General features: G+C 41.9%; 1 protein-coding gene across 33 annotated transcripts in view; it reads right to left on the reverse strand.

Moving 5' to 3' along the window:
- Nucleotides 1-20,275, reverse strand: part of clasp2 (cytoplasmic linker associated protein 2) — a 251,826-nt gene that overhangs the window by 114,643 nt on the left and 116,908 nt on the right. For 30 of the 33 annotated variants that reach the window (XM_052023843.1, XM_052023834.1, XM_052023845.1 and 27 more), the window contains 5 exons: nt 14,395-14,454; nt 11,299-11,376; nt 10,215-10,382; nt 7,284-7,333; nt 3,096-3,260 (listed from right to left, as the gene is read on the reverse strand). In XM_052023843.1, the coding sequence (XP_051879803.1) occupies nt 3,096-3,260; nt 7,284-7,333; nt 10,215-10,382; nt 11,299-11,376; nt 14,395-14,454 (521 nt within the window). The remainder of the gene's footprint in view (nt 1-3,095; nt 3,261-7,283; nt 7,334-10,214; nt 10,383-11,298; nt 11,377-14,394; nt 14,455-20,275) is intronic. The other 3 variants (XM_052023838.1, XM_052023829.1, XM_052023823.1) reach the window with 1 other exon arrangement.

Here is a 20,275-nt window from a genome sequence, read left to right on the forward strand (position 1 = left end):
GTGATTACAAGACTTGGTAAGTCACGTAGATAGAAATAATGTGCAAGGTAGATGTAGTTTTACATAGTTGTGAAGAATAATCATGGTAATTAACGAACAAAAACACCTGGCCCAGGTCACTGACTCCAGTTCTGGCCACACAACAATTAATGATATTTCACTACTTACTAGCTCAACACATCAAATACAATTCATTTTATGGCAAAGAGGAATCAATGACATGATAGGCGAGTGCTCTGCAGGAACAAGCGATGCTTACCAGGAATACACGGCCAATCTCGTGGGTATGCAGATTTGCAGAGAGCAAGTCAGTGGACAATGATGACTTGGTGTATTGGAAGTTTGCCCAGAATATTGGTCACTTCAAACTTCCATGAATAAAATTAACCCTGAAACATCCTCAGGGGTAACAATATTAAAATGAATTCTGATATAATCCAAGAGGAATATTATCAAAAAGCTACATTGTGTAAGTATTTTTTTCCAATTCCACATACATAAATAAATACAGACAATGGTTACAGAACGAAAGGAGGTCATTGGCCCATCAACTCAACACCAGCTCTCTACCAAAGCAATACAAATTCCACCCATCGGTCCTTTCTCCACACCCTTGCAAATTTTTCTCTGCCGTACATTTATCCAATTCCCCCTCGAAGGCCAAAGTGGAAGCTGTCTCCACCATATCTTCAGCCAGTCCCCTTCCAGATTCTGACTGCATACAAAAGATCTTCTTCATGTCATTGATAATTTTCTGCCCCTTTATTTTATACCTGTGACCTCTTAAGTCCACTGTTTTGCACCCTCTCCTCCTCCTTATCCCTCCACCAAATGGAACAGCCTCTCAATATTCTATCTAAATTCCTCTTCACTTTATATACTTCTATTATATCTTCCCTCCTCTTCTCCAAAGAAAACAACCCCAGCCTTTCTATGTCTGCAACTGCAGTTCCTCATCCCAAGCCATAGCATAAACCTTTTCTTGACCCGCTTTAATGCCTCCACATCCTTCTTGAACATGATGACCAGAACTGAACACATTACTTCTGCCAAGGCAAGTTTTGTGCCATCTGCAAACTTAGAAATTGTACCTTGCTCCTCCAAGCCCAGGTCATTTAATATAGATTAAAAAAAAGTTATAGCCCCAAACACCAATCCTTGAGAACACCACTATTGAGGCTCCGCCAGTCCAAAAAAAACATTCACAATAACCCTCTGTTGTTGGTTATTTAGCAACATGCTATCCATGTACCTTTAATGCCAACTGCTTAAATTTTGCTGATGAGGTGATTACATGACATCTAATCAAAAGCCTTCTGGAATGCCACATCAGCATAACAACTGCTTTAACCTCATCAACTCTATCTGTTACCCTGTCAAAATGCTCTACCAAATTGGTTAAACACAATTTGCCCTTAACAAATCCAAGCTGGCTTGCCTTAATTAATCCATTTTCTTCCAAGTGACTATATGCTGTCTTAGCTCAATATTTCTATAAGCTTTCCCACCACCACGGTTAAATTGCTGGGCTTACCCTTACCCTCTTTTATTGAACAAGGAAGTAATACTTGCAAATTGCAATTTTGCGTGGGTTTCCTCCGAGTGCTCCAATTTCCTCCCATATTCCAAAGACGCAGGGGTTAGGAAGTTGTGGGCATGCTATGTTGGCACCGGAAGCGTGGGGACACTTGCGGGCTGCACCCAGAACACTCTTCGCAAAAGATGCATTTCACTGTGTGTTTCGATGTACATGTGACTAATAAAGATCTTATCTTATATTATACCTCTTCATACAGTGAACTCTGGGAATGTGCCTCAACTGTAGTAATCAATTTCTTCCTTAAGGGCAGACCATTGTTCTGTTGCAATTTTGGTTCTCACTTTTTGATTCTGTAAGACTGTTGAAATTAGCCTTCCATCGATTAATTACTTTTACTTGGATTGCTTAGAGTCATAGAGTCACACAACATGGAACAGGCCATTCAGCCCACCAGGTCCATGATGAGCAATGGGCACCCATCTGTACCAATCCCATCTTCTTCTTTTCTACAGCCAACCTTCACCTTATGATTTAATGTCTCCTATCGAAACTTGGTGCACTTCACCCAACTCAATCTCCAGAACCCAATTATCTGGATTATCTGGGACATGGTTCAGAAACTCTTCAGCCTCTCTGCCCTTTTACTGTTCCAGTTCACACTGAGATAACTAAAGTCCCTTTATAACTGTCCAACAGTTTCTGCACTTCCTTGTAATTCCATCTGTCTTTTACCCACATCTCAACCCACTGGGTCCCTATCCCCTGCTCCTATCTGCCCACCATCCCTTCCTTATCTGGTTCTACACATCACCTTCCTTTCTCATCAGATTCCATAACCTGTAGCCCTCTGTTGTCTCCACATCACATCACCTCCCAGCTTCTGCCTCTACCTTCACCCTTCTCTCCCCTACCTGGCTCTATCTGTCTCAACCCCTCCTCACGTGGATACAACTATTGTTTGTTAGCTCCTGCCTCACCCCTCCCTCTCACCTCTTTATATGGGCTATCTCCCCTCTACTCTTTCAGTCCAGACGAAGGGTCTCGACCCGTAACATCAACTATCCCTTTGCCTCCACACATGCTGCCTGACTTACTGAGTTCCTCTGGCAGCTTGTTTTTCACTCCAGATTCCAGCACCTGCAATGGAGACACAAAGGACTGCAAATGCTGAAATCCAAGTCTTGATGCAGGGTTTCGACCCAAAACAATGACAATTCCTTTTCTCCCACAGATGCTGCTCAACCCGTTGAGTTCTTCCAGCATCCGCAGTCTCTTGTGTCCCCTACATTCTATTTCCAGCTTAGCTTTTCTCTCTTCTGCTTCTACCATCAGGAGCCAGCCCCTCCCTCCCCTCCCCAAGAGCACAAACGCACTTCCCTGTGAGAATATTGATCCTGTTCCTGTTATTAGCACTGAGATAGAAAGACGTAACAATTGATAAAGATGACAATACACAATGTTAAGCACCGTTGGATTGATAATCATCATCAACAATTCATTGATCTGCGACAAAGGGAGAAAGAGGTTTGGCAAAAACTGAAGTTATCAGTCTTACCAAGTGAGGAATAGGCACCTGCGGGTACATTGGATGCAGTTAACCGGCTCGTCCCTGGATGCCCAGCGGTGTGCCGTGACTTTGCAGATGCAGCAGCATTAACATCTACATCACTTCGAGAGCGCTGCAGACCGCCAGGCGTGGCTACAGACTTTGCACTTGGACCTATAATAAACCAGGAATTGATTCAATTTTTTTTTCCCCAAGTATTACTAAAAATAACTAATTTCAACAATAATGGCTCCAAATCTTGGAGAAAAAAAAATCTTACTCACTATTATGAAAGTTTCAGTTATAAAAGAAACTCAGTAATCTGCATTGCGTAACACACTGGGAAGAATAATTATTAGAAATATCAAAGTTTTATTTACTGTCTCTGCTAAGTCAACGGCTGGAGTGCTTTGAATGGATAACTGTCTTCCAGTGGTACTGTTAAACATAATAAATAGGAGCAGGAGGCGGCCATCTGGCCCGTCGAGACTGCTCCGCCATTCAATAAGATCATGGCTGATCTGGCTGTGGACTCAGCTCCACCTATCTGCCTAAATGACCATTACCTCCACATTCCCTCCAACTCGTATACCTTCCTGACTTGCATGTAAACATTTTAATGTTGCTTCATTGTGAATGGATCAATAGATCAGACTTCCTAACCCAACCAACGTTACAAAAACTGTAGCTATGGAGGAAGAAAGACATCCCACTGTTATAAAATGTCAGGGCAACCTGCAATGGGAAGTTAATTAAAATATACTAAAATATTTAGGAAAAGCTGGCCTTTAGAGAATTGGAAACCTTAAAAGGAGCTCGTCTGAGCTATTCCTGTTTAATTGGACCTTTTCTGTGAATATTTCTTGAAAAAATCTCTTGCTTTTCGAAATACCTTTATCATCAACAAGTATTTTAATAGCTATTAATGTGGTTCTCATTACTGTGACTATGAATGTATCATGAAAACCTGCAGAGCCCTACTTTGAAAGGCAATGAATCTTGCTGCCAGATCTAAGCTATATTAAGGAAAAACAGTATTTTATAAGCTTGCTAGTTTAACATCTGTTGTGGAAATGTTAGCAGAGGCTATAATTACGGAGAGCATGATTGAGCACTTCAGAGAAACTTGAGCTGATTAGTAAGCATCAATGTGAATTTGTATAGGGGAAGGCCTTGCTTAACAAATCTAATTCAAGGTTTTTAGATGCTAGTGGACAATATAATCTTTATGGAATCTCCTTGTGTCACTCCATCATGCTCCAAATATGAGATGTTAACTAAAATCAAAACTCATTGATCTGAATTAACTTATTATCCTGATGAAAGATTGGTTATGTGGCACAAAAAGAGTTAGAATGATGTTTAATTGGGGAAAGGCGAATTATGAGGCTATAAGGCAAGAACTTGAGAGTGTAAATTGGGATGACATTTTTGAAGGGAAATGTACTATAGAGATGTGGTCGATGTTCAGGGATCTCTTGCAGGATGTTAGGGATAAATCTGTCCCGATGAGGCAGAGAAGGAATGGCAGGGTGGAACAACTAGTTAGGAAGAAGAAGGCAGCATACATAAGGTGTAAGCAGCAAGGCTCAGACAAGGCTCGTGAGGAATATAGAGTGGCAAGGAGGGAACTTAAGAAGGGGCTGAGGAGAGTGAGAAGGGGACATGAAAAGGCTTTGGCGAGTAGGATTAAGGAGAATCCCAAGGCTTTTTACTCGTACGTGAAGAGCAGAAGGATGGCTAGAGTAAAGGTAGGTCCGATTAAAGACAAAGGTGGGAAGATGTGCCTGGAAGCTGTGGAAGTGGGTGAGGTTCTCAATGAATACTTCTCTTCAGTATTCACCAAGGAGAGGGGTTTTGATGACGCTGAGGACAGTGTTGGTAAGGGTAATGTTCTACAGTATGTGGATATCGAGAGAGAGGATGTGTTGGAGCTGTTAGAAAATATTAGGACAGATAAGTCCCCGAGGCCTGACAGAATATTCCCCAGGCTGCTTTGTGAGGCAAGGGAGGAGATTGCTGAACCGTTGGTTAGGATCTTTGAGTCCTCGTTGTCCACAGGGATGGTACTGGAGGATTGGAGGGTGGCGAATGTTGGCCCCTTATTCAAAAAAGGTAGTAGGGATAGTCCAGGGAATTATAGACCAGTGAGCCTTACGTCTGTGGTAGGTAAGCTGCTAGAAGGGATTCTAAGAGATAGGATCTATGATCATTTAGAGAATCATGGACTGATTAGGGACAGCCAGCATGGATTTGTGAAGGGAAGATCTTGCCTCACTAGCCTGATAGGGTTCTTTGAGGAGGTGACCAGGAAGATTGATGAGGGTAGTACAGTAGTTTTGGTCTACATGGACTTTAGTAAGGCGTTTGACAAGGTTCTGTATGGTAGGCTGCTTCAGAAGGTCAGAGGCCAAGAGATCCAGGGAGGCTTGGCTGTGTGGATTCAGAATTGGCTTGCCTGTAGAAAGCAGAGAGTTGTGGTGGAGGGAGTGCATTCGGATTGGAGGGCTGTGAATAGTGGTGTCCCGCAGGGATCGGTTCTGGGACCTCTACTTTTTGTGATATTTATTAATGACTTAGATGAGGGGGTGGAAGGGTGGGTTAGCAAGTTTGCAGATGACACAAAGATTGGTGGTGTTGTGGATAGTGTGGAGGGCTGTCGAAGCTTACAGAGGGATATTGATAGGATGCAGAGCTGGGCTAACAAGTGGCAGATGGTGTTCAATCCGGAGAAGTGTGAGGTGGTACACTTCAGAAGGACAAACTCCAAGGCGGAATACAAGGTAAATGGCAGGATTCCGGGCAGTGTAGAGGAGCAGAGGGATCTGGGGGTTCATATCCACAGATCACTGAAAGTTACCACACAGGTAGATAGGGTAGTTAAGAAAACTTATGGGATGTTAGCTTTCATAAGTTGTGGGATCGAGTTTAAGAGCCGCGAAGTAATGATGCAGCTTTACAAAACTCTGGTTAGACCACACTTAGAGTACCGTGTCCAGTTCTGGTCTCCTCATTATAGGAAGGATGTGGAGGCGTTGGAAAGGGTGCAGAGGAGATTTACCAGAATGCTGCCTGGATTAGAGAGTGCGCATTATGAGGAGAGACTAAAGGAGCTAGGGCTGTTCTCATTGGAGAGGAGGAGGATGAGGGGAGACATGATAGAAGTATACAAAATATTAAGAGGAATAGATAGGTGGACAGCCAGCGCCTCTTTCCCAGGGCACCAATGCTCAATACAAGAGGACATGGCTTTAAAGTAATGGGTGGGAAGTTCAAGGGAGAAGTCAGAGGGAGGTTTTTCACCCAGAGAGTGGTTGGTGCATGGAATGCGCTGCCTGGGGTGGTGGTGGAGGCTGATATGTTGGTCAAGTTCAAGAGATTGTTCAATAAGCATATGGAGGAATTTAAGAAAGAGGGATATGTGGGAGGAAGGGGTCAGATAGTCTTAGGAGTGGTTTGAAGGTTGGCACAACATGGTGGACTAAAGAGCCAGTATTGTGCTGTATTGTTCTATGGTTCTATGGATGGTTAAGTATTTAAACTGGAAGGAAGTAGTTTACAGTGTATCACGAGGATCTGCACTTGATTTCAACTATAAATAACATTTAGTAGTGATGTAGATTGCACATTGAGAAGTATGCATCCAAGTATGAAAGTACTGGTGACAGTAGTAAGTAATGTAGTTGGGAGCGAGACACTACAAAGCAACTGGAAAATTAAACAGTGCCATTTGGATTTTAAATCAGGTGACTATGAGGGCATCCATGTTCAGAGATCATAAATATTTGCAATTGATGAAATGTTAGAAACAGTAGAGGTTATGTATAAAACAAAAACTGAAAAAGGTAATGGAATGTTAATCTTTATCTCAAGAAGGCAAAAACATGAGGGAAGGAAATTTTTCTAGGTGTAAATCTGTGGTTGGACCCTATGCGGGCATTTAGTTCTGGTCAGTGTACCTTAACCTTGGAAGGAGTACTCCATAGAATCTCCAATATGTTGCCTGGGCTCCAAGGGTTAAATTAGAAGATTATATGAAATGTACATGCTCTAGTCATGATCTTCCAAAACAATCCTGATTCAGGATTTTCCTTTCACTTTGAAAAATTGCCTATATCACTCCATTGTTCAAAATATAGACTCATTCATGTAACTTCTACTGTGATTGTTCCAAACATCTGAACATAAAATACTAACCTTTTGATGCACTTCCACTTGCAACAGACCATTTAGCTGGAAAGGCACGACTGGAGAGAAACCAAAATAGATCACATCAGCCCTTATAGGGAACATAAACAAACACAAACTGTATGCCTATTCATCTTGCAATATATCATTCTATTAAATGCTTTTCAAGCAAGAGAAAGATCCCATTAGATTACCAATGGGGGAGCCTCCAACTTTTCCATCACCAACCTTTGGCTTCCAGCACCCTCTGCTGATAATTGCTTTCATTGAACTGTGGTGATGGTTAGTCTGTTGCAGCTGAATAAGGTATTGACATCATAAGGATTGAATTCTGTGGCAATTCATTTCTTGTTGAAAATGTCAAATTGGTGTCTTTCAGTGTTTTGGAATGGTGACCACTGGATCTACCAACATTTTGAAGAATATAAGTCCCAGAATTCAAAGAATAGTGGAGTGTAAAATTCTAAAACTATTAGGGAAAAGTATCTTGAGACTTGGTATTGAAAGAAAAATGTCTCAGGCCTGGGGAATATTTAATTTAAGCCAAGTGTGTAACATTCTGCAGCACCAAGAAAGCAGCAAAATCCAGTACCTGGATGCTAGGGAATTCAGGAAAACTAAGGAATGGGTAGAGTTGGCTACCTGCCTTCTGTGTCTCTTTCTGATCTGCGATGTTTCATTACTCTGTTAACCTTATCATATTCTTAATAAGGAAAAGACATCCCTTTCCATTTCTATTTTGCCCATTCCTTCTAATAGTCAAGAATCCTGGAGTATTTTGTTTCCAAATTCAGTCATTCTACAACTATGTGTCCACTAGAAGAAATCATCTGCTTTGCATCTCACTAATTAATTCATCTATTTTGTTGCCAATGATCTGTATCTATATTAATTGCCCTAAAATAACTTTGTGCTATTTTTCCTTTATGCCACCTTAGTTATCAATATCTGAGTAACTATGTTCCTGTGGCACTTCTCTTCAGCTTTTAAACTTACTCTTTTCTAAATCCTCCCACCTTCCAAAGCACTTTAGGGGCAAGAGTGTTACAAGGGAAGGGTTAGGGTCCAAAGTGGCAATCTGTGCATGGAGACGAAGGATGTGAGGTCTTAAATGAATACTTTTCATCTGTGTTCACTATGGGGAAGAACATTGTAGTTGGTGAATTCATGGAAGGAGCTTAGCGGAATTCCAGAACAAATTCCCATCGAAAAGGAGGAGTTTTAGATGTCTTAGCAAGCTTAAAGGTGGATAAATATCCAAGGTCTGATGAGATATCTCTCAGTTTGCTATGGAAGGCAAAAGAGGAGATTGCTGAGGCGAAAATTTGAAACTTGCTGGCCTCCAATCATATGGAAGCTCTTTGCTGGCCATGGACTGCTGGATAATTGCAGGACAGCAGATGTGGTACAGTTATTGAAGAAAGGCAACAAGGATAAGCAAGGTAATTACAGGCCGATAAGTCTGGTGTCAATGGCAAGGGAAATAATTGGAAAAAACTCTGATGGACAGGATTCATCTACACTTGGAGAGACAGGAATCAATCAAGGATAGTCAGCATAGTTTTGTTAAATGGAAATCCTGTCAGATTACTTTGACTGAATTTTTCGAAGATATAATAAACTGTGTCAATCAGGGTAGTGCAGTTCATGTAGTCTTTATGGATTTCAATAAGGCATTTGACAATTCATATTCCTACGCCTATCTAAGAGCCTCTTAAGTGCTTCTATTGTAACTGTCTCCACCACCACCCCTGGCAGCATTCCAGGCACCCACCACTCTCTGTGTAAAAAACTTGCCCACCACATCTCCTTTGAACTTGCCCCCTCTCACCTTAAATGCATGCTCTCTGGTATTAGACATTTCGACGCTGGGAAAAAGACACTGGCTGTCCACTCTATCTGTGCCTCTCATAATTTTATAAACTTCCATCTGGTCACCCCTCAGCCTCCTCCGCTCCAGGGAAAACACTTCCGACAGGGACATGGACAGGAAAGGTGTCGAGGGATATGAACCAAATACAGGGAAATAGGACTAGCTTCAGGAAGGCACCTTGGTCAGATGGACAAGTTGATCAAAGAGCCTGTTTCTATGCTGTATAACTCTATGACTATGACTCTAAACCATTTTCTCTTTAGACTCAGAGAGATGCGAAAATGCTTCAAGGCTTTATTTCAACCCTTCAATTACCTTGTGCTTATAAATTTAGTGAATCAATTTTGCTTGCATTTTTTCACACTGAATGATAAAAGGTCACAGATATCCAAAAATTCCTGTACAATCAAATTTACATGTGCTCAAAAAATGATATGTTGTCCTAATAAAAAGATATTGCTAAATTTGGAGACATAATAACAATCACAATCGAAATAAAAGAAAATTAGCCAATAAAAGTGATTGAAAGATGAAAGAACTATAAGTTATGTGTTAAAAGCTCGCAACTAAATTAAACATAATAATCCCTATGTTATATCCACTAAACAATCCCAATTTACAATGCATTTTCATCAACATTAGAACCTTTAAATGATTCCTCTAAATCATTTTTATTTTGATTGCGGTTACAGACCCTCCCCATTACCAGATGTCGTCGTCGTGGCTATCCCTCGAGGTCGACGATGAAAGTCTTTGTTCCGTTGATCTATTTATGGGCTCTCAAGTGGCTTATGAGTCCAATCCTCCCCCAATTGCCAAAAGACTTGAGAAGTAGCCCACAGAGTGAAGACACCTGTGCGTGTATTTGTTTAACATGTACTTGATGTTGCACTATTACCATATGAAATACAAGCTGACTTGACAAATTATAAAACTTTCAACATCCTTTGTCTATAACTCAACTTTCAGTTAATCTTTAAAGAGGGAAGTTTGAGTCAGTATAAAAATACAGTGCTATGCAGTGACTTAACTTCCAGAAAATATTTTTAAAAATAATCTTTTCATACTTAAGGCTTTCTTGTGAGCTGGAAGATGACCGATCTGAGTGAGGAAGAGAAGCTGCACTAGTGGAACTCTTCAGGTGCGCCTGAAAACCTTTCTGATAGGAAGGCTCCAGAGAGTTGTATAATGCATCAGCCTCTGCAGGAAAATGGTTCCGAAGACTCCAGTAGGTTCTAAACAGGAAAATTAAACATCACATTTGAGGCCTTTTGAAAGGAACTTCAGCTGTTATCAACATCCTCTACTTATTACTGGAGAAAAGAAAATCAAGGAGCTAATGAACAACAGAAAAATAATGATGATTCCTTCCCCCACAGATGCTGCTCGACCTGAGTTCCTCCAGCAGATTGTTTGTTGCAACAGAAAAATAATTAAATGATTCAATCTCTTATTATATCCCTAATGGCATTTCTAACAAGAACACAAAGGTTTCAATGTTACATATTACACTGAAAGTTCACTGAAAAACTATTCAGAAAAACTGAGAAATTCCCTTTCTCCATTTTCTCCTGCCCCTAAGGCTGACTCCTGTTTCAGTCTGGTTCCATGCACGTCTATAGTTCCCAGTGAAATTGTCACTCTTTGTGCATGTGTCAATGTTTGCTTATGATGGAATCACAAAACCGAGTCCCACACTATTCTCAAAGGAACAAACTTAAATGCTTTCCAGCACAAGATACTAGTCACTGCCCCAGCATGGAAATCATAGCTGAATTTTCAATTTTTAAACTCAAGGATTGAGACAAATTGCAGTGCTGCAGTTAGGCAAATAAATCTGAAATATTCTGTCCTATATGTGTTAGAACTAAAACAATCTCTGGTTTTGCCAGTGGAGGAGCCAAGCACATTTCAGCAAAAAGGCATTGCAGCAAGTGGTAACATCTCATTAAATGAGCCAAATTACACATAAAAGAAACTGTATGATTGCAGATTAACATAGATTACAATCATAGCTTCACTTTTCAAACATGTTCTCTGTGTATTATGTACCTACACGAATTACTTCTTACTTCAAGAAAAGGTTTACATCAAATCTGGAGTAGATATGCTTTATTTAAAAATATGATTAGCACTGTAATGGTTCCCTACTTTCTCGCTTCCTGTCTGGCTTCTGCGTCAGCGTCTGAAATGCCTTTCTTGATGGTCTCAACCAGAACAGTCACGTGCCTACAACATATAAAAAAGTAATTATGCTTTTTTTAATATCTTAACTAAAACACTTGGAGGAAATTGATAAAAAAAAACACTCGATACAAAGATAGGTGGAGGGGCAGGTGGTGTCGAGGAAGCAGGGAGTCTGCAGAAGGACTTGGACAGGTTGGGAGAATGGGCTAAGAAGTGGCAGATGGAATACAGCGTAGGGAAGTGTACGGTCGTGCACTTTGGTAGAAGGAATAAATGCATAGACTATTTTCTAAATGGGGAGCGAATTCAGAAATCGGAGGCGCAAAGGGACTTGGGAGTCCTAGTGCAGGATTCCCTAAAGGTTAACTTGCAGGTTGAGTCGGTAGTAAGGAAGGCAAATGCAATGTTAGCATTCATTTTGAGAGGACTCGAATATAAAAGCAAGGATCTAATGCTGAGGCTTTATAAGGTGTTGGTCAGACCACATTTGGAGTATTGTGAGCAGTTTTGGACCCCATATCTAAGGAAGGATGTGCTGCATTGGAAATGGTCCAGAGGAGGTTTACAAGAATGATCCCGGGAATGAAAGGGTTAACGTATGAGGGACATTTGATGGCTCTGGACCTGTACTCGCTGGAATTTATAAGGATGAGGGGGGATCTCATTGAAACCTACTGAATAGTGGACGTGGAGAGGATGTTTCCAGTAGTGGGAGAGTCTAGGACCAGAGGGCACAGCCTCTGAATAGAAGGACGTCCCTTTAGAACAGAGATGAGGAGGAATTTCTTTAGCTAGAGGGTGGTGAATCTGTGGAATTCATTGCCATAGACGGTTGTGGAGGCCAAGTCATTGGGTGTATTTAAAGCGGAGGTTGATAGGTTCTTGATTAGTAAGGGCGTCAAAGGTTACGGGGAGAAGGCAGGAGAATGGTGTTGATGGGCTGAATGGCCTAATTTTGCTCCTATGTCTTATGGTCTTGTGGAAATAATTAAGGATTCTTTGGACAATTCTATCATTTGTGTTGATTTGAAATGCTCATTGAAATACTGCAATAAGCCTGCTTGTGGGAAAATACACAACAATGGACAATGGTAACTCATTCATTTGGCCCTGAAATATGCAGAGTAAACTTATTTATAAATTTGCTGAGGGCACAATTCAGAAATACAACCTTGACTGAAAAAAAAAGTCTCTTCTTGCAAGTTGACCAGGAGTCTGTTTAAACAAAAGATAGGGGGAAAATGGTTTCCCAGGGCAAGCAGTGATTTAGAATTCTGGATACCTAGTCTGTCTTGGGCCAGCTAAGTCAGAAGTTACTGACTGATGTAAGGGTCTGGTCTACCGATTGAAAAGTGTATTTAGGGAATAGGGGTTCAGGGAGAGCATTGGTGGGGACAGAGTACAGAGGTCCAGAGGGGACAGTGGTGGGGAGGAGACTGTCTAACAGAAAGAAAGGCCATCTGGGGCATTAAGTCTTGGCTTGATAAACTGTTCAGTTTGAACTGAACAGAACTAATGACTGACTGAACAGAGAGAGAGAGAGAGAGAGAGAGAGAGAGAGAGAGAGAGAGAAAGAGAGAAAGAGAGAAAGAGAGAGAGTGTGGGGAGCCGGGGGGGGGGGGGGGGGGGGGGGGGGGGAGATAGCTATTGCAGAGAACAGTGTTAAGGGTTTGTCATCTGTCTGTCTTGTAATATCACTTAATGAGCCGTAATTGATATTTTTCAATTAATCGTTTATAATTTGTCAATCTTTCAGATAATGTGACCTTCATGAAAATGTAAAATCCTATACAATGCAACATTGTAAAGGCTTATGCATCATCAGTGAAAATTGTTTCTACAGATTATACTGGCCATATTCATAGACATGTTTTTAAAAGGCATCTTCCCAATCACAGTGTAAATTATTTAAAGTACAAAGTGAAATTATTTGCAATCTGGACATTATTCTTTCAATTTCAGCAATATATGTTTTCCCTTATGTTTTAAGCAAATGATGAAAGTTGTTATTAAACCTAAGCCTGCACGATCTATTCAACTTGCTCAGTAAAACAGTGAATGACAAATTAAAGGAGAAGTAAATACCTTTATGGAGCTGAAAAGTGAGATCTGGAACTTCTGAACCAGTTTGAGAATTGATTTTTGAACTAAATATTTACTTTATATGTTATTACAATGTAGTAAGGAATATATTGCACACTTAACATTCAACTGTATGTTATATGAAATAACTTGAATTACTACTTCTGTTCGTCTGTTTTTAAATATTTATATTTCAGCAACAGCAAATACACTTTCCCCTTATTTTTCCTGGTAAATACCAGCACTTCTACCAACTTCCAATCATATGAGGAAAATCAGTTCTCAGATGCTACATCAGGTTAGATAGAGCCCAGGATCTGCAACTCCACTTACTTCAGTGGAGATCACAGGACTGCAGAGAAGAAAGCAAAAACCAGTATGTTTTTCTTTAAAGATTTTTTTGTTTTATGTTTATAATTGTTTCTTTTTTAATGTTTTTGCAAATTTTACCTTTGGTACTTCAAATTTTAAATAATTAATCACTTTATTTTTAGTAGTTTTATATGTTTCTGAATAACAGAGGCATTACAAAACAAAGATTCTCACAGTTTTGACAGCAGGCAAAACTGGGGTCAGAGCTTTGCTGCCTGTCAAAGCTTTGTGGCATCTGCAATATGCCATTTGAGGCTTTCTACTACTCAGGCCATGCATTAGCATTGGGGATGTTTCAAGCTACCAGATCCAAGCAGGCAAGTTCAAGTGCAGGATAACAACCATGGACAGCATGAAATGGTCCAAAAATGTATAAATATGAACACCTCTGTCACATTTACATTTGTCTATCTAATTTAGCACCACATTAAAGTACATACAAATAGAAGATCTAATGAGTTTCAAAAATAAACCTTTACAAATAATTAACAAATATCCTAAGATACCAATCACTTCTTTGCCTACACCGTCAATACAGACGTTTTTCTCCTCTCCAAATTTCTTGCGCAAACAGCTTTTACTTCTTTTGAACTTTTATGCCCTTACCTTTCAAGGGAATGTGTTTGCCATTCCTGCAGCAACAAATCTAAAAACTCGTAGCAGCGCCTGCAAGTAATATAGAAACGTCAGTCTTGTGTATTTGAAATCATCAGTCTTTCCAAGCTGAGCTCAAATGTTTGACATTTTGAACTATGAATGAACAAGAATTTTTAATCAGGGTTAAATAATATAAACAAGTTACTTTTATCCATTTGTTACCAATGGCTGCATCAGCAAATCAAGTCAACAGCAAAAGTTTTCAGATTTTTTGTTTCTTAAAATGTTACTTAAAAACTCAAGAGCTTACTTTTCAAGGGACTGTATTACAAGGTGGGCTTTTCAAGAGCCTTTTCTCATTTAAATCATCCATTTATAGTTCTTGTCTGTATAATCTGAAATGAAGTTTTTATTTGTTTCTTTGCCTTTTTGAAATAATTGAAAATAATAAATAAATATGACTAATGGATGACTAATTATATGGGGCCCTGATGAGATAGCACCAGGAATATGGTGTACAGATCTGAGGAAAGATATATTTGTGATAAAGGTTGACCAGATTGATTTCAGGATTGGGCGATTGTTCTTTTTGGAGCGGCCATCTTTAGAGGGGTTGTGTTGAGCTTCAAAATCCTGGTGTTGAAAGCAAATGTGGCCTTGGTGAATTCAGGGCTTTGGTGAGGAGGACCAACAGCAACAAGGTAAGGCAAGGTAAGATTTCTCATCTTCCTTGAATTCTTAAAAGGGCCAGTAATGGCAGTCCGGTGGAGTGATATGCTCCTCCTGTGAGATGTGGGAGATCAGGGAGAAGTCTTGTGTCCCTGATGACTATTTCCGCAGGAAGCATGTTTAACTGCAGCTCCTCTCAGACTGCATGGATCGGTTGGAGCTGCAGTGTTATAGACAGAAGTTTCAGGGAGGTGGCCGCACCAAAGGTTCAATCAGATAGATGGGCAACCACCAGGAGGTGAAGGCAGGTAGTGCAGGATTCTCCCGTGGCTGTTCCCCTCTCAAACAAGTATGCCACTGTGCATATTGTTGGGGGGGGGGGGGAATGGCATCTCAGGAGAAAATGACAGCAGCAGCCAGACCAGTGGCAGCACGACTGGTTCTGGTGTGCAGCAGGGGAGGATGGAGACAAGGAGAGCCGTAATGAGAGGAGACTCAATAGTTAGGGGGACAGAGAAGAGATTCTGTGGCTGCAAATGAGACTCCAGGATGGTATGTTGCCTCCCAGGTGCCAGGGTCAGGGATGTCTCTGAGAGGTTGCAGAATATTCTCAAGGGGGAAGGTGAGCAGCCAGAGGTCATCCTACACAATGGTATCTAGGCAGAAGGTCAAAAAGTAGATAAGACCTCAAGGGTTGTTATCTCTGGATTACTCCTGGTGCTACTTGCTAGTGAGGGTAGGAATTGGAGGATAGGGCAGATGAATGTGTGGCTGAAGAGCTGGTGTAGTAGGAAGGAATTCAGGATCTTGGACCATTGGGATCTCTCCTGGGGCAGAGGTGATCTGCACAAGAGGAACAGGTTGAACCTGGACTGGGAGACCAATATCCTGGCAGAAAGATTTGCTAGTGCTACACGGGAGGGTTTGAATTAGTCTGACAGGGATTTAGGATGTGAAGCAGTCGTGGGGCAGATGAGAAAGTTGAGGCAAAGGAGCAGATTACTGGGGCTTTGACAAATTTTTAGATCTTTGTTGGCCACAGATGAGCTGCCAGATGACTGGACAACAGTAAATGTGTATTTTTGTTCAAGGAGGGCAGTGTGGATTAGCCAGTTAATTACAGCTCAGTGGGTTTTATGTCAGTGAAAGGGAAGTTATGAGAAAAATATCGGAGAAAATGGATTAATCTACACTTGGAAAGGCAGGGATTAATCAAAGCTAGTTAGAATGTCTTTGTTCGGAGGAGATCCTACCTGACCAATATGAACACATTGATGAGTACAGTGTGGATGATGTCGTCTACATGAACTTCCGAAAGGAATTTGGCAAGGTCCCACATGGACTGGTCCAAAACGTCAGAGTCAACGGGAGCCAGGGCAAGTTGACCAACTGGATCCAAAACTGGCTTGATATAGCAGGCAAAGGATGATGGTGGAGAACTGGAAGCCCTTAATCAGGGATACAGAGTGCTGGGACACTAATTGTTCATTATTTTCATTAATAATTTGGATATGAATGGAGGTGGCATGATTCATACATTTGCAGATTACACAAAAATTAGTGGTGCTGTAAGGAGGGTAGAATTCGGCTGCAGGAATGATGTTGGTCAGTTGGTAAGATGGACAAAGCAAAGGCAATGGAATTTAATCCTGATGAATTTGAGAGGTCTAATAAAATTAGGACATACACAATGTATGCTAGGGCTCCAGAGAACATTGAGGAACAAAAGGACACTGGTGTACAAGTTCAAGGAACCCTTAAGCAAAAATCTGCTGGAGGAATTCAGCAGGTCAAGCAGCATCCTGACCAGAAACGTCGACAATTCCTTTTCTCTCCACAGATGCTGCTCAACCCGCTTAGTTCTTCCAGTTTATTTTTTGCTCCAGATTCCAGTACCTGCAGTCTCCTGTGTCTTCAAAGATCCCTGAAGGTGGCAGCACAGATAGAAATAGTAGTTAAAGATGGCAAAAGGGATACTTGCCTTCATCTGCCAGGGCACAGAATATACAGCAGGGAGGTTATGGCACAGCTTCATAAAACAATGATTAGGCTATTGGTTAGTTCTGGTTGCCAAACTATGAGGAGGATGTGATTACACTGGGGATGGTGCAAAGGAGCTTCATCAAGATGTTACCCAGGATGGACCTAGGATGCCTAGGTTTCAGTTACGAGGAGAGACTGGATTGGCTGCGTTTGTTTCCCATGGCGCAGAGGAGGCTGAGGGGTGAACTGCTTGAGGTATACAAAGTCAAGACAGGTATAGATAGCGTTCACAGCAAGAAAATGTTCCTCACCGCAGAGGTGTCTAAAACCACAGGGCAAGGGTGTAGTGTTAGGAGGTTTACAGGGGATCTGAGAATGTATTTTTTCACCCAGAGGATGGATGGAATCTGGAATGCACTATCTGAGAGAGTGGTGGAGGGAGAGATTTTCACAAATTTTAAGTTGTATCTAGATGACCACTTGAAACGCTAAGCCATAAAAGGCCCAAGATCAAGTGCTGAAAAATGGGATTACTACAGATGAGTACTTGATGGTTAGCATGGACATGGTGGACTAAACAGCCTACTTCTGTGTTTCATGATTATGATTCTATTATGTTATACTGGCCGGGGTGTCTATAACCAGGGGTCACAGTCTCATAATAAGGGATCAGCCATTCATGACTGAGATGCAAAGAAACTTCTCCCAGGGACAGTGAAATTTCGGAATTCTCCACCTGAGAGAGGTGTTGAGGCTTGGTGGTTGAGTATATACAAGACAGAGATCGATAGGTTTTTGAATATAAGAGAATCAAAGGACGTGGAGTTGGTGCAGGGAAGTATTGCAGAGGTAAAAGATCAACCATGGTCTTATTGAATGGTAAAGCAGGGGTAATGCAATAAATAGCCTACTCCTGCTATTTTTTTTAATGTTCTAAGGCAATATGGTAGAGACATTATTGCCCACGTAGCACACTGCAGTCCCTCTATGTTCATGATCAATTTGATGTAGTGTATCAAAGGAATGGATCACACACTAGCAAGTCTAAAACTAATTTCCAAAAATTAGATTGCATGGCCTCCTGGTTTTATACACAACATTTTGCAATTTTTCTGAATTATAAATGAAGAACAAAGATCACAGACTTAGGGCAGAGCTGGCAAAATCTGTGATTTTCCTTCCCAGTTCCTTCACGTACCTGTCATGTAATGCCCAGAGTACCCTGATATGTGCAATGGCCAAGGCATGTAATACACACTTGGATGCTACTTCCCAATTTTGAAATTGGGTTGGAGTGACCTGTGTCATCCTCAGGCCACTTCTGCAAAAGCAGGAGACGAAGAAACTGAGAGGTCTGCTTTTGAAGAGCTTAAGGATGATCTGCCTCAGCAGATGCCAAGCCAGTAAAGACAGCCAGATTCAGTTAAATTTCCTTTAAGTTAATGACTTACTGACTTTACTTACGTTTCCCCCCCCAACCCCAACCATATGCCACTGATGATGCCCAGCATGATACTGACCCTACCATCTCAAAAGACTGCAACCTTCTCAAACTATTGCTCGACTACTGACTGCCTATCCAAATACCTCCATCTTCAGTCACCTAGCCAAGCCTCTGCAATCCTCGTGATTAGTGATCAAAGGCTTCCCACTACTACCATTCACTGGAAACCAACCTTTACTGCAGACCCACCTTCTGATCCATGACCCCATCATTTGACAGACCCAGGCCCAAACTTACCCACCTTCCTTCACACGCTGTACACAAGGTCAGTGCACTATGGTAACGCAGCTCAATCCGTCAGGCAAACCAGCTGCCCCGCCACTGACTCTGTCTACACTTCCCGCTGCCTCCAGAAAGCAGCCAGCAAAATCAAGGACCCCTCCCAACCTGGTCATTCTCTCTTCTCCCCCCTCTCGTCAGGCAGAAGATACAAATGTTTGATTGCACGAACCACCAGAGTTAAGGACAGGTTCTATCCTGCTGTTATCAGACTCTTGAATAGATCTCTCATATGCTGAAAGTTGAACTCTTGATCTTCCAATCTACCTTGTCGTGGCCCTTGCACTTTATCTGTCTACCTGTACTGCACTTTCTCTATAACTGTAACTGCATTCTGTTTCCCTTTTTACTACCTTGATGTACATAGGTATGGAATGATCTGTCTGGAAGGCACACAAACGAAAGCTTTTCACTCACTCTCAGTACATGTAACAACAATAAACCGATTCCTACTCCTGAGGCAGATTCAGTAGTACCCAATGAAATAGGTCTCAAGTTTATGTAATTTCTAAGTACAGTAAACCACCAATAATCTGCAATCCGATCACTCTGAAATTCTGATGTTTGAAATCTGGCTCACCGGATAATGTTTCCCATGTACCTCCAAAAAAACTCGCTGGTCCCTGTATTCCCTCGACTCTCATGGGGCCCACACTTACCCAAGACTCAACTTGACCTGCACTCCTCCCCAAGTCTCACCAGCCTCCATTTCACACATTCTCCAAGTCTCACTGGTGCCCACACTCCCTCTAGTCTCAGTGGTGCCTGAACTCCTCGTGTCCCCGGCTCCTGCTCTCCCGAGACTCACCGGGTCCCGGTTCCTGCTCTCCCCCTGAGACTCAACAGGTCCCGGTTCCTGCTCTCCCCCTGAGACTCAACAGGTCCCGGTTCCTGCTCTCCCCCGACTCACCGGGTCCCAGTTCCTGCTCTCCCCCTGAGACTCACCGGGTCCCGGTTCCTGCTCTCCCCCTGAGACTCAACAGGTCCCGGTTCCTGCTCTCCCCCTGAGACTCAACAGGTCCCGGTTCCTGCTCTCCCCCGACTCACCGGGTCCCAGTTCCTGCTCTCCCCCTGACTCACCGGGTCCCGGCTCCTGCTCTCCCCCTGAGACTCACCAGGTCCCGGCTCCTGCTCTCCTTCTCTGCTTGCACCACTCTCTGAAGCTGTGTATTCCAAGTACTCAACAGTCTCTGGGTAAAAATAGTTCCTCTTGGAGCTCCGCAAATCTATGCCCTCTAGTTTTATCTACCTCTGATATGCGACAAAATTTCCTGCTGTCTACCTTTTCTATACCCCTTATAATCTTACATATCTCAATCACATCCCCTCTTAAACTTCCCTGCTCCAGGGAAAATGGACCAAACCTCTCCAGTCCCTCCTCTTCACTGAAACACTTCACCCCAGGCAACATTCTTTATGGAACAACATCATTTGCCGCATAAAAAAAATTATAAA

The sequence above is a fragment of the Pristis pectinata genome, chromosome 9 (genome assembly GCF_009764475.1).
Source record: "Pristis pectinata isolate sPriPec2 chromosome 9, sPriPec2.1.pri, whole genome shotgun sequence".
NCBI classification, from domain to species: domain Eukaryota; kingdom Metazoa; phylum Chordata; class Chondrichthyes; order Rhinopristiformes; family Pristidae; genus Pristis; species Pristis pectinata.